This window comes from Mustela lutreola, chromosome 3 (genome assembly GCF_030435805.1).
Source record: "Mustela lutreola isolate mMusLut2 chromosome 3, mMusLut2.pri, whole genome shotgun sequence".
Lineage (NCBI taxonomy): Eukaryota > Metazoa > Chordata > Mammalia > Carnivora > Mustelidae > Mustela > Mustela lutreola.
The window spans coordinates 41,801,538-41,816,189 of NC_081292.1; the positions used below are offsets into that span (position 1 = coordinate 41,801,538).

General features: G+C 39.1%; 1 protein-coding gene across 6 annotated transcripts in view; it reads right to left on the bottom strand.

Annotated features, from left to right (window-relative positions):
- Window positions 1-14,652, bottom strand: part of ESRP1 (epithelial splicing regulatory protein 1) — a 59,002-nt gene that overhangs the window by 24,904 nt on the left and 19,446 nt on the right. For 4 of the 6 annotated variants that reach the window (XM_059166010.1, XM_059166006.1, XM_059166011.1 and 1 more), the window contains exons 5-12: window positions 13,979-14,077; window positions 13,787-13,841; window positions 12,376-12,486; window positions 12,128-12,260; window positions 11,991-12,033; window positions 9,481-9,782; window positions 5,397-5,615; window positions 3,063-3,261 (exon numbers count right to left, since the gene is read on the bottom strand). In XM_059166010.1, the coding sequence (XP_059021993.1) occupies window positions 3,063-3,261; window positions 5,397-5,615; window positions 9,481-9,782; window positions 11,991-12,033; window positions 12,128-12,260; window positions 12,376-12,486; window positions 13,787-13,841; window positions 13,979-14,077 (1,161 nt within the window). The remainder of the gene's footprint in view (window positions 1-3,062; window positions 3,262-5,396; window positions 5,616-9,480; window positions 9,783-11,990; window positions 12,034-12,127; window positions 12,261-12,375; window positions 12,487-13,786; window positions 13,842-13,978; window positions 14,078-14,652) is intronic. The other 2 variants (XM_059166007.1, XM_059166009.1) reach the window with 1 other exon arrangement.

Here is a 14,652-nt window from a genome sequence, read left to right on the forward strand (position 1 = left end):
TTTGTTGCTTTTATGAGAGCTATGCTTCTCTTTCACCTTGTTATCTACTCTGTAGTACAATTAAGATGAAAATGCTTAGGATAAAAATGATTTCACGAGTCCTATGCCAAGGCATAAATGGGTGCCAGAGTGAACTGACCTAAGAGTAGATTAACTCTGCATTATTTCCACCTAAAGGAACCCCAGAAGATGGGCTCTGAAGCTTAGCTCCATCTCTGGACCTGTTCTAAAAAAGAAACAACCACCCAAAAAACCCCACTACCCAGCCTGAAAAATAACTCAAGAAAAACAGGTTCAAGCCTTCCTGAGAGTCGGCTGATAAAAAGCTGACTGCGGGGGCACCTGGGTGGCTCAGTGGGCTAAAGCCTCTGCCTTCGCTTGGGTCATGGTCCCAGGGTCCTGGGATCAAGCCCCGCATTGGGCTCTCTGCTTGGCAGTGAACCTGCTTCCTCGTCTCTCTCTGCCTGCTACTCTGCCTACTTGTGATCTCTGTCTGTCAAAGAAATAAATAAAATCATTAAAAAAAAAAAAAAAAGCTGACTGTGGTTGAAGAGAAAACAGAAAGGATGAAATTCTATTATCTTCTAGCTATTCAACATCTTCCAAGCCCCATAACTCTTTAAGTCATACTAGTTACTGCTCAATAGCTGTAACACGTGGGATGAACACAACTTTCCAGGCCATCGTGTTCAACAGAACAGAACAGGTCATGGAATGGTTGCCTGAAGTTAGAATTCTTCAATTTTTTTTTTTACCTAGAACCATCTAATATATTTTGCAAATAGCAGAGGCCCAAGGGATACCTTTTCACAGGAAAATCTCTACTGTCTCGTGTGTTTCTTAGGAGTTTCTACATATGTATGGAGATAAGGAAGACAGTCTGCTGCACAGGGCTACATAAACCAAAGACCAACACAGCAATCTCATATTCAACTTTTAGGTATCTCCTTCATAATCTACCCAAAACTGTGCTGCATTTTCGATACTTAATGTAGATAAGTTTTAAAATGAAGATTCCTGAGCTTAAAGACTCCACAAAAGGGCAAACAGAGAAAACTGAGGCATCTAAGTAATAGAGAAAATTATGAAGCCTCTGCCTGTACCTTGCTTTCAAAACTATCAAGTAATTTGTTACAGGACAATATAAAAAAAGGTTGAAATTTTTGATATAGATTAGGCTGCCCACGTTTAGATGTTCCTCAAATGAAAGGACAGCTATTCTTATACTCTTAAAGAATCAGATGTGTATATTTATCGATTACTTTAGAAAAGTAGAGTTTACCTTCAAATGTTCAACTTTTTGAAAAAGTTAAAATTTCAATAAACAAAGTTTAAAACTTTGAAAAACACTGAGACTACAGCAGCATTTCTTTCCCAGATTTAATAAGAAACTCCTCAGGGGCGTTTTAACTTTTAACTCTTTTAACTTTTTTAGTTGTTGAGAGCAAATAAAAAAAATATATGCAATTTCTCTAAGTTTTTTGGTTGCCGTAAAAATGGAAAATCACCTCAAGTGAGTTTGTAGGTTAAAAAAAAAAAAAGTCCAGTTGAATATGTATAATATTAGCATGTGTCAATTGGAATTCTTTTTTTTTTTAATGAGTGAATTCTGCTAAAGTAGCAAGCAGTCAATTTTGGTTAAGATTTTTTGGGGATATTAAAATACATGGACATCTATTTTTGTGTGGAAAACCATTTTAAGTTTTTTCTATTACCTTAGGGTTTGTGAGAGGAAAGGGGTAAAAAAAAAATCAAAATTTTGTGAAGAAAGTCTGTAATGATCAGTTTTCACCAGGAAGAGACAGAGGTAAAAGAATACTATAGCAGAATAAATTGGGTTATACAGCATGAAGAAATTCCCTTATCTCACAATGCTTGATAAGATTATCACTCAAGGAAATCATAAATGTTACTGATAATATCAGTTGTTTATGGACAGAATACATAGGACTAAGATCACTCTAAGACACCACTTAAACCCAATCCTAAGTTTCCAGAACTTGACATTCATTAGTCATAAACTCTTAGATATTCACCAACAGCAAGCAGCAGATGAATGGAATTATTAGCATTTAGGAAGTCCAAGGGGGAAAAAAAAGGATTAAGCCCCACTGAATGTTCTATATGAAAAATACTTTATCAAATAGTTTTATTGCGATAGATCCCTCTTTACAGAAAGTGATGTCCTAACACACTCCATTTTATTGGGATCAAATACATAATCCAGTTAGCTTTCTCCATTATCTTTGGACTATATCCCAAGTGCTACATTCTTTAAACATACCCAGCATTGCTCCTAACAAGGTATGTCTTACTCAAAAGTGAATATTGTGTCAAAAAGATTGAAGTTTTAACATCAGATCCACAAATGTTCCTTAGTCACGAACCACAACATGGTGTCCAGACTAAAGGGCTTATTCCTCTCACACAGGATTCCAGATGGCTTGCACCCAGGTGCCAATGAGCAAGAGCATGGCTTGAAATTAAGCACTGATCCTGCGACCCAATGGAAACTTTGGCTAATTTATTTACGCATTTGTATTTTATTACTAACTAGCTCTTTCAAGATACCCTGGAGGACAAGAGACGTGCTCCCCAGATTGTCCTCTCCAAAGCAATACTTAATGCTCGAAAAATTAAAAATGCAAAATGGATAGCAAATCACCCTTCCCAAAAAAAAAAAAAAAAGAAAAGAAAAGAAAAGAAAAATGATCTAGCCATACTTATTTTACCTTTAAATGCGTATTAAAATATCTACATAGCCAGGTTGCCTCCCAGAGTCAGTGCTTATCTTGAGCACACTAAGCTTCAGAAATCAAGTGCTTATCACTGGAAAAGCAAGAATATAATTTGAAAGGAGGTATTCGTAGCATCTCTAATTATGGGTGTCCACAACCAAGGTCTTAAATGATTACCAGATACTACCGATTTCAGATGGGAAAGCCTTATATAACCCCTCACCTGCCTGAGAAAAGAACCAGGGGCACAGAAAGTTATGAAAGCAGCTTAAGCACCTACCAGCATACAGCGTAGAAGAGCGCCAAGACCCAAGAAAAACTTACATGGTAACTTACATGGCGGTGGGGATAAGCCATTTCGATTTAAAGTGCCCCCCATTAACACAAAGTTCATCTCCTCAGCTGAACACTGAAAGACTTCAACATATCTGTCCTTCATGGTTTTTTTATGACACTTCTGTGCAGCCATAAATGCTCTGTCCGCAGACTTCATCTGGATAAAGGCATCTCCTGATGGGCGGCCCTGAGCGTGTGGGGGAAGAATAAAAACAAAAGGAGACTGTCTCCTTCAACAAGGAAATGGTTGCTTACAAAACATGCAAAGTGACAATCACCCACAGTACAGACATTTTAGCCACAAAATCTGGGTGACAAGTGTAGTCTACGGAAATCTAACTTGCATTTTATCACCTAATCACCAGAACAGCCCACAAAACTCTGGAGAGAGTTTTGAGAGCTCATAGCTGAAAACAATCCTTTCTCATTTCCGCTAATTAGTATCAGATTTACAGGGTTTTGAAAGGGTCTCCTTAGAACTGGTTTCAAAGTATAGGACTATAGATTGGGTTTTGACTTTCTGAAAAATCCAACTAAATTTTATTTTATTGACAAGTAGGAACACCAGGTTAAGAGTTTTATGTATGCTCCTACATGAAGCTGAATAAACCAGTGTTCTGTGTTGGCTCTCAGCTGTCCGTCACTGACCTGCAAGATCCCTTTCCCTTCTCCCTGAAGCCTAGGTTGGGATGTGGGTATAGGAACAGAGAAGGGGGAGAAGGAAATGGGAACTGCAAAGCACAGGGAAGGTAGGTGAAAGCTGTATCATCAGCCTTGCTTAGGAGTCTTCCTCTCACCTCTTCCCTGGCACCTCCACCTTAAACCTTAGCCAGACAGGTGTTTATAGACATTTCCTCTATTACTAACTGCTTGCTAAAAATCCTGTTTAAAACCAAGCTGACCTCTATTTCACAGAATCAGAACATGTTGGTTTTCTTTAACATGGACATTTTATGGGGGAGAAAAAGACATCATCAGCTTTTAAGACTCCCTTCCTTTTCTTATGGATTTCTTTAAAAGTCTCTACGGGACTATTTTGTGCAAATTATAACCATGCAAGTTACCATAAGAGTTACCATACCAGGGAAATCAGGGATACCAGGGAAACCCAATCCAAGATGGAAACCTAACATCTTCAAGGTAGCTAAAAGCTCGGCCATCATTCGAGAAGCATTTCTCCCAAATGCAATCACAACAGGTCACGTGGGTCAATAACAGGCAAATATGTCCACTGTGGTTAATCAAAGAACAAAAATAGCCCCTAGATTATTAGAAATGGTGCTCAAAGAGAAACCAAACAATTTCCTGGCAATGCTGAATTGTAGGGAAGTTTTATTCAAAAGGACTCCCACCAGTGAAGCATGCTGAGAGGGTACATAGATTAAAAGTTGCAGAGTTTAATACTGACACAAGAGTTAGAACTAGCATGTGCTGGTGTGGAAAACCAAGCCAGGGACCCAGCAGGTTTGTTGGTTCCTCATACCAAGACTAGGAATTTAGAAAAATGTTGGTATTTCCAGTACACGCCTATATCCAACCCATAATGCTCAGAGAACACTTTTAAAAACCAATGCAGCCTTGCTTTTAAGAATTCCAAAATTTTAATGGGACTCCCTGTGGTTTACAGGTTTTTAAAAATTTTTCTCCGCTCACCACAGCATACAATGCTGGTGACTTATTTAGCAAGTAATAGGATTGATTTCATTTAACCAAAAATCAGGAGACACGAAGACAGAACTACTTTTTATATGCCTAGAATATATACTTGTGTACCATTAGAATTCGGTTATCCTTTGATGGAGGCTTCCCAACAATTCATTAACACGTTTGAGCACCTGTTATGATCACCTCGTTTCAGGTGGCACAGATACAAATCCTTACTAAGTCTGTACTCTACTAAATATCACGAAATGTCATATATATAAAATAAGCGAGTTCTAACCAATCTATAAGTAAAAAAGACTCTGAAGCACAGACACGCTCTTTGGTTTCAAGCTACAATAGCGAAGCTCAGTGGGCGCGATAGTAAAAATGTCGTATTAGACAGATAATGTGTTTGCATCATTCCTGAGAGTACGGATAACCTGGTGGATACAAGTGATGGTGCAATCAGAGCTGAATTTAAATTACCATGCCGATGACAGCACTCTTTTCTTTCAGCATTCATCTGAAAGACCTCAGGCATCTACGGTTAAAGCTTTCCTTAAAGGCTTAGGATACCACTGACGAACACCTGTACATTTTTTTCCTCTTTTTTAAACTGGAAGAGGACCTTTGCCCCTCAGAACAAGCAAATCAGTTTTCTAGTAAGTTGCTCCTTACCTGGTGATTCAATACCATGTGAACCCCATGAGTTCGAATATCTGTGGAAAACTCCCCCAGAAAGTCCAGGATGTCCTCAATTGTGGCCGCATAGGGAAGACCTCGAAGGCGTATACAGTCTCTAACATTTGTAGGGGGCACAAATTGCTGAGGTAGTACTGGAATCATGGGAGGGGTTGGAAGTGGAATAAGAGGGGCCGAGGAGAACCGATTCAGCACCTGTACTCAAAGCAAAAGAGAAGTGATTTAGAGCCCTGCTCCTCCAACGCAATCTGCAAACCAGAACACAGCACTGTGGAGTTTGTTAGACATGCAGTGTCTCAGTTCTGCCCCAGACCTAGGAAACATGAACCTGCATTTTAACAAGAGCCCCAGGTAATTCATAAGCATATTCAAGTTTGAGACGCTCCTATGGGGAAAGGGTTTCCTACTGTTCAGCGGAGGAAGCAGGAGACATCCCCCCTCCCCCCGGCTTTTGCCACACACAATACAATGAGCTCTGATCAAGGACTGGTCTACTGGACAAGCATCTCACGGTCTCAGGACAAATATCCTGAGAAGTATGCTGCTTGGGTAACCCTCCGGATATATGGCTAAATGTGAACTTTTGTAGCAATCTATTAGATTTCATCTCATGAAGCACGGTGTTCCCCTTAATATTGTTATCACATTCTACCTCCAAACCCAAGCAAGAGAATGACACCGTAAAGGAACCACAGGTCAAACAGTGACTCTGGATTATACTAGAATACAATGCTACATTTATAACAATGTATAAAGCCCAAGACTGAATGGTTGGTAATGTAAGAATGAAAAAAACTATTTGGTGACCACAGAATAATCAGTCTTGATGTGAATTTGAGATAGTGGAAAGACAGTCAAGTTGCTCTTTTTAAATTTTTTTTAAAAAAGTCCTGGAGGGCGCCTGGGTGGCTCAGTGGGTTGGGCCGCTGCCTTCGGCTCAGGTCGTGATCTCGGGGTCCTGGGATCGAGTCCCGCATCGGGCTCTCTGCTTGGCAGGGAGTCTGCTTCCTCCTCCTCTCTCTCTCTGCCTGCCTCTCTGCCTACTTGTGATCTCTCTCTGTCAAATAAATAAATAAAATCTTTAAAAAAAATAAAAATAAAAAAGTCCTGGAATTCCACTATCTTGAAAATGAATGAGAGGCTCGGTATACTTCAGAGAAAGGATTACTCCCAGGCAAAACTCTATTATAAAGTTCTGGTCTATTTTTATAAAAAATAAAAAATTGAAAAAATTATAAAGGGGCATCTGGGTGGCTCAACTGGTTAAGTGTCTGCCTTTGGCTCAGGTCATGATCCGAGAGTCCTGGGATTGAGCCCTCCATGGGGGGTGAGGGAGGGTTCTCCTTCTCCCTCTTCCTTTGCCCCCAACCCCCTGCCCTCATTCATACTCATTCTTTCTCTCAAATAAGTAAATCTTTAAAAAATACATATAAGGTTCTTGTTTACTCTTGCCTTAGCTTAGAACATACCTACCAGTTTATACTACTAGGAGGTCCTTGTGCAAACAGCATATATGACAACCCTGTTTTCTGAACTTACTTCTGTAACCTTCATCATGCCATAAACTGAAAATACAGAATCAAAACCCTCCCCCAAAATGCCCTAATTTCCTCACTCCCACCCTGTTCAGTTGTTAAGAGGTAACTGAAATCAAAGAACAAATACAACACAGCCAAAGAAACCTAAGAGACAGCAGGATTTTTTTTAAAATTATATAAACAGCACAAACATTATGGAATGAACATGAACGCAAAGTATGTGTTGCTGTAGACAAACAGCACAGAAATGGTCGAGCACCTTCCGATACCTGCCAAATAGGAGATGAGCAGGGAGTTACTGAATGAAATGATTATTAGAAATGAAAAGATGACAGTGCAGAGCATGTGATTCAGCATTTTCTTTTAAAGATTTTATTTATTTATTTGACAAAGATCACAGGTAGGCAGAGAGGCAGGCAGAGAGAGGGGGAAGCAGGCTCCCTGAGCAGAGAGCCCCATGTGTGGCTCGATCCCAGAACCCTGGGATCATGACCTGAGCTGAAGGCAGAGACTTTAACCCACTGAGCCACCCAGGCGCCCCTGATTCAGCATTTCTTAAATAAATCAGTAGGATGGGGGCTGGAACGGGAGTTCATCTATCACCCAAACCTCACTGAGGTGAAGTCACATAGTAGCGGCAGCATACACTATACCTAAACCAAATCAAAACACAGTAGCCAAGGCCCTGAAGCAGTCTCTTCTAGGCCAAGTTTCCATAAAACTGTTCTTCCAGTTAAAGATCTAAGATTTTATTTTCCCCTCCTCTGGTTTGGCACTGATGTGTTTAATGTTTGAAGCCTCAAGCATGTTTAGCATATTTTAGAAATTCAGAATTTATATACTCATTTTTTAAAAAGATTTTATTTATTTCAGAGAGAAATAGTAAGAGAGAAAGCATGAGAGGGGAGAAGGTCAGAGGGAGAAGCAGACTCCCCACTGAGCAGGGAACCTGATGTGGGACTCTATCCCGGGACTCCAGGATCATGACCTGAGCTGAAGGCAGTCGTCCAACCAACTCAGCCACCCAGGTACCTATATGATACTCCTTTTCAACAAGGTACAGAATTGTTTAAATTCTAAGGATGTGGGGCGCCTGGGTGGCTCAGTGGGTTAAGCCGCTGCCTTCGGCTCAGGTCATGATCTCAGGGTCCTGGGATCGAGTCCCGCATCGGGCTCTCTGCTCAGCAGGGAGCCTGTTTCCTCCTCTCCCTCTCTCTGCCTGCCTGTCTGCCTGCTTGTGATCTCTGTCTGTCAAATAAATAAATAAAATCTTTAAAAAAAAAAAAATTCTAAGGATGTTCACAGTTTAGGGTTCAAGAGTACTAGTACATCAGGATGCAGAACTAGCTTAAAATATCATGTATGTTTATTCAAGATATAAAAATCATGTCAGTATCCTACCAGGTGAGAGGTTCTTTTCAACTCTGAGCAATTGTTTCAAATCACAATACACAATGGGCTTTGCAGAAAAGAAGCTAGACAAAATCATTTTATGAACTCATAGGAATGATAGTCAAGTCAGTGTCCTAAACTACTTTTAAAAAATGGAATGTATCATTAAAGTTGCTCTATTCTACTAGGGGACCCAAACAGATTAAGTTGGAAGAGCCACATGTGAAGCAGACTGCATGATTTCAGATACAAAAGAAAAATGTAGACCCTTAAAGACCCTTCAGCTGGTAAGTCAAGAATAGCCAAAAGGTTTGAAACCCTACAGATGGCTTCATGTCTGGATCATTTTGGGCCAAATGATTGTCCACCTGTGCCTCAAAAACATTTTTGAATTCTGGGAGAGTAACAGGACAAAAGGACACCTTATACCATTACCAGCAGTATAGAACTGATCAGGCCTTTTGGGATATTAAGATATTGGTAAAATATAAAAAACCTTGGGGCATCTGGAAGGCTCAGTGGGTTAAAGCCTCTGCCTTCGCTCAGGTCATGATCCCAGGATCCTGGGATCCAGCTCCACATCGGGCTTTCCACTCAGCATGGAGCCTGCTTCCTCCTCTCTCTGACTGCCTCTCTGCCTACTTGTAATCTCTGTCTATCAAATAAATAAATAAAATCTTTAAAAAAACAAACAAACAAACAAACCTTAAAAGCTCACTCCATCCAGTTCTAAAGACTCAATCAGAAATTGAGAGTTTCATAAGCATGTTTATCTAGAAATTTCTTATAGATGAAAAAAGGCCAATTTAAATGTGTAATAGAATTTCTCAGTAAATTATGTACGTAACATTAAAAATGAAATTTTTTAGACATGGTTAAACTTGCAAGATACATAGTTTTAAAAAATATATAAAATGTATCTATAGTAACAGTCTAATTACATAAAAACAAACACATTTTCTCTGGATGCATAGAAAATAACAGTGGCTATCTTCTAATCACAGAATGAAATTTTTTTAAATGCACCTATACTTTTTGTATTCTTTAAGTTTTAACACAATAATGTAGAGTTGTTCCTGGAAATAAATAGAAAATCACCCAGAGCCACCAAAATGGGCTTAAAAACCAACCTGCTGTACTTCAGCTGCTGTGCTCCTGAAGAGTTCAATGTATCTTTTACCCAACAAGTCTTTATGCTTCCTCAATGCATTCTGTGCATATTCTTCACAGGCAAAGAGGACAAAAGCATCCCCTGTTGGCCTACCATCTGGGTAGGTAACAAAGAGGATGCCTTCCTTCCCCCCAGTGATGGGGCAATGCTGTCCAAAGAAGGCCACCACTTCATCTGCTGTGGCTGTGAAAGGGAGCCCCCGCATGCGGACAATGACTTGATTTTCCTTGGAGAGAAATTGGGCTACCTCATTGGATGTACCTAGGGAACACAAATACCAGGAAGCATGGGGAGAAATGGTTAAGACATCGACTTCACCCAGCTTAAAATGGTAAAATTCTTGGCAATGTCTTGTGTTTATCATTAAAACTCATTCTCCCACTGAATTCTTGACAACATTCCAGGAATCGGATTTCTCTCCCCACAAATTCAAACCCCGGGCCCCCACAATTTCATAAAACACCTAACTTGGGAAGGTGGCCAGACAATCAAATCATGGACCAATCACTGTACTCTTCTCATGGAGAGGCAGTAAATCATCATGCTAGGTAAGAGCACAGGTCAAGAACCTAGAATGCCTGGGTCCAATCTTGACTTTGCCATTTACTAGGCTATGACTTTAATCAAGTTTAACCTCTATTATTTTAGTGTCTTCATCTGTAAAATGGGAGTAAAACTACCTACCTCATAGACTTACGATAATAAGTCTACACACAAAGCACTCACTTTGGCAATTTATTATTTTCCTGATTACTTTTTATTAAGAAAGTTTCAAATGTAAGAGGAGTATAATGAACACAGCAGCCAGTTTTGAGATTCATTACCATTCTATCATCAAGCTTTTTGTATAATATTGCCATGTAGCAAATATTTAGAAGCATATCCTTCAAGCTCATATACTCAACATTTTATTATTTTTAAGTAGCTCTATTGCTAACATGGGGCTTGAACTCACAAACCCTAGATCAAGAGTTGCATGTTTTACCTACTGAGCCAGCCAGATGCCCCCATAACATTTTCCTTCAAGAAGCAAACTCTCATACTACCCACATACTATGAGATCCCAGGATTAATGCAGGAGTTAACTTTGCCATCTATCATGGAACCTCAGAACCATAGCAACTCCAAATATATTTCATCCCCAAACAATATCAAACATCACTTTATGATTTTGGAAGCAATCTTGAAGCTGTACAAATTTGGAAGCCTTCATATCTAACGAATTAAGTGTCAAAACGGAAATATACCAGCAAATTGTGCAAACAAGATGTTTTTGTTACAAGTTCAACAGTTCCAGGGATTTTAACCTGGGCTATGTATTACCAAGATACAAATGTTCTCTACAGTTAAGTTGAAAGTCACCCTAGCATATATTTGGCAACAGAGTATTTTCAAAAGTCTCTTAAAAGGTATACCTGCATTCTTAGATTTAGCTATCCTAATTTTATAGTTATCCTAATAAGTGGCACTTACAGAGATACAAGAATATTCACTGAAACATATTTAGGGTGAAAAATTGGAAATGAGTTATAAATGTCCAGCAGGGTGTTTAAAAAATGTATGATACATAATACTGTACATTAATTAACATTTAGGAAAATTTGGTTACATGGGAAAATATTCACAATATACTAAAAGGAGATAGTTATAAAGCTGTGTAACAGCAATAGAAACTTACAAGATAGTTTTATGTATAGAAAAAAAAAAACCTTTCAAACCATAATCAACATTTATTATGCATCTGTTCCTTATAGGTTTTAAAGTAACAAATCACTCAATAATGAGATAAAAACAGTATCTGGTCCCATTTTTTTTCTGACCTTATTACTGCAAACACTATGTACCTCAAACATGTTAGAGCCAGAAAACTACTGTGTTCCTGGCCATTGAATGAGGAGTTACAGAAGCTTGAGAGCAAACCTACAAGCACATAGCCAACAATTCCAGGTACTCTGGTGTGGCTGTTTGAAAGTAGTTTTCAGGGCGCCTGGGTGGCTCAGTGGGTTAAACCGCTGCCTTCGGCTCGGGTCATGATCTCAGGGTCCTGGGATCAAGGCCCGCATCGGGCTCTCTGCTCAGCAGGGAGCCTGCTTCCCTCTCTCTCTCTCTCTGCCTGCCTCTCCATCTACTTGTGATTTCTCTCTGTCAAGTATATAAATAAAATCTTAAAAAAAAAAAAAAAAGTAGTTTTCAGACTAACTTCTTTCAAGAACTACTCTCTCCCACTGTACATGACTTTAAAGGACCCTTTCACCTTTGTATGGTTTCATATATATGTATGTGTATGTGTGTGTGTGTGTGTGTGTATATATATATATATATATATATATATATACACACTTTTTTTTTAATTAAAAACTCCTATGTTTCTTTAGGTAATAAAAACTATTCATACCCCACTTATCTACCCTGGTTATATAAATACATTTCAGATTCTTCTTATAGATGTATTATATAAAAAGCACTCACCACCAGCAATTTTAAGAAAATCTTCACCTGTTGCTTTGTAAACCTAAAAAAAGAAAGAAGAAGTAAGTACAGGTTCTGAGCCTTCCAACATGAATACTAATTCAAGATGTCAAGGATCTCAAGTTGTGAGGACATACCTCTATGTACCGGGTCCCCATGTGATGTTTGTGCCTCTGTAATGCTAGATCCCTGTGTTCCTCGCTTACAAACCTAACCAGAGCTTCTCCATTCCTTCGACCCTGGGCATTCAGACAAAGTGCTGCACCTCCCCTTTGAAAAGGACAGATAGCAGTGGGGGGGAAAAAAGGCACAGTGAGGAAAAATGATAGGACACCCATTATCTCTTTGGGATTACTAAGTAAAATAGAGATTAAAGAAAACCAACTTGGCAATGTTGAGTCCTTTGAAGAATCTTGCAATATCTTGATCTGAAGACTGCCACGGTAAACCCCGCGCACGGACTATGGTGTTGTCATCAATAAGCTCCATCTTGCTGCTGTGGGTCAAGCAAAAAACTTCATGTTGCCTAATTAGCTCTAGAGGATCTGACCTATTCCAAGTTACCACTTTCCTAGTTACATATAAGGTATTATTTGGTATCCAGACAGACTTGTAATACTGCCTGATTTATTTCATAACCTCAAAGATTACCTAGGCACAGTTCAAATTATTCTTTAGCTAGTTCACTATAGAAAGCCAAGCTGAGGTCACTCAGCAAACCATCCATCAGCTGAGCTGCTGCCTGCTGGGCATACACGCAAAAGGACCCATTCAGCTCATAGGAAGCAAAGTTCTCCCAATACCCTGAAGGCCAGTAAATTCCCCCAGAACTAAGAAGGAGAGGTTTATATTTACTCTCAGATCCGGCCAGTATTACCAGTGGAGCTGAAATCCAGTTTGACAGCAAAACTTAAGATATGCATAAAGCTGGCAATTAACCCACGTCAGGAATATATACATGCAGTCAGAACTCTGCCATTAAAATATCTCCTCCATCAAACAGGGGAGCCATCACAGAGTGTTTATGGAAATGCACAGGAGTTCCCACACCTTAATGAGTCACTTGCAAATCACCTAGTATATATTTTGACGTCATTATACATTTATATGTATATAAATATTATTTATATAATATTTATATGTATTTATATAACATACTGTTTAATATTTAATATTATATATTTTGATGTTCTGTTCCTCCCATATTCTTATTTCCAGAAGTCCTAGGACACTTCCTAAATGAATCACTTTCTCCCCAACTAAACAGATCCAAAGTCTCTCTATGGGCAATGAAGTCAGAAGTTTCTGCTCACTTCAGGCACCAGGCAGTCTCAGGAATTCACTGCAGTGATTACAAGCAAACAGGTCTGCCTGTGATCACAGAGATACCACCATTTCATACTTCTTACCACTTATTTCCTTTGCTTTAAAGTAGAAGCTGATAGAACATACTTTAAATTATCTCAGTAAAAATCTTGTGAACTCTTAAAGCCTATGATTCTTCCTTTGTAAGTTTTCCTGTGAGAGGATGAATAGTTCAGAGAGGCAAAAAGAAGCACAGACAGGATACCTAAGGGTCACAGTGACTGAAGTTGCAAGTATTAAGTTTCATTAAGTTTAACCCCCAACGTCCAAGCTCACTTTAAGATATAACCTTCTTTTATAAATAACCTAATATTTAAAAAATGGATAGCCAAAAGGTTTAGTGAAGTTACTGAAACACAAAGGGTGTTAAGTATCACAATATGAATAAAACATATCAAAAGACTCAAATGGAATACCACTCTATGACTTACCAAGTGCCACTTTCAAATTTGTAATTTACTCTCTCTGGATCTGAAAACCTGTGATCTAAAAATAAGAACACAGAAGTCATCATTTTAGCTATTAGGGAGAGAAAGCTATGGGAGGACATTCAAAAGTGTGTATGAGGTAAACACGGCAAGACCAAATTCTAGGTCCACAACTGTTACCACAGCAATACTTACTATAAGGCTCAGAAATCATTGCTAGAATTATATTCCCCATATCTTCAACTTGAGAGGCTCCATACCGGGAGACTGAACCAGTCTTCTCAAAGTTTAAGCCTGGGATATTAAGTTAAGGAAACACTTTTTTTAAAGATTTTTTTATTTATTTCTTTGACAGAGACATATCAGAAGTAGGCAGAGAGGAAGGCAAAGAGAGGAGGAAGCAGGCTCCCTGCTGAGCAGAGAGCCAGATGTGGAACTCCATCCCAGAACCCTGAGATCATGACCCGAGCTGAAGGCAGAGGCTTTAACCCACTGAGCCACCCAGGCGCCCCTTAAGGAAACACTTTGAGGAAGTAAAATGAGGTGCTTCTAGCCCAAGATTAAACTCCCACAGAGCCAAAAAGCCAGGTAAAATGCATCTAAGGTTGCAAATTATTTGAAATCACAGAATAGTTGCTTCCTGTCACTCTGGACTTCACCCATACTTCCTGGAGTCTCTAATTACCCTCTTGGGTAAATATATAGTAAAATGGCCCAAACAATCCTGTCCTGAGGCACTACCAGTAATAAAATTTATTGAGTAGTAGCAAATGCATGAATACTAAACACTTTCATTTAGTGTCAAACCATGAAGTATACACCAGAATTAGTGAATTCCTTCACCCTATTACCTTTACAGCATATGCAAG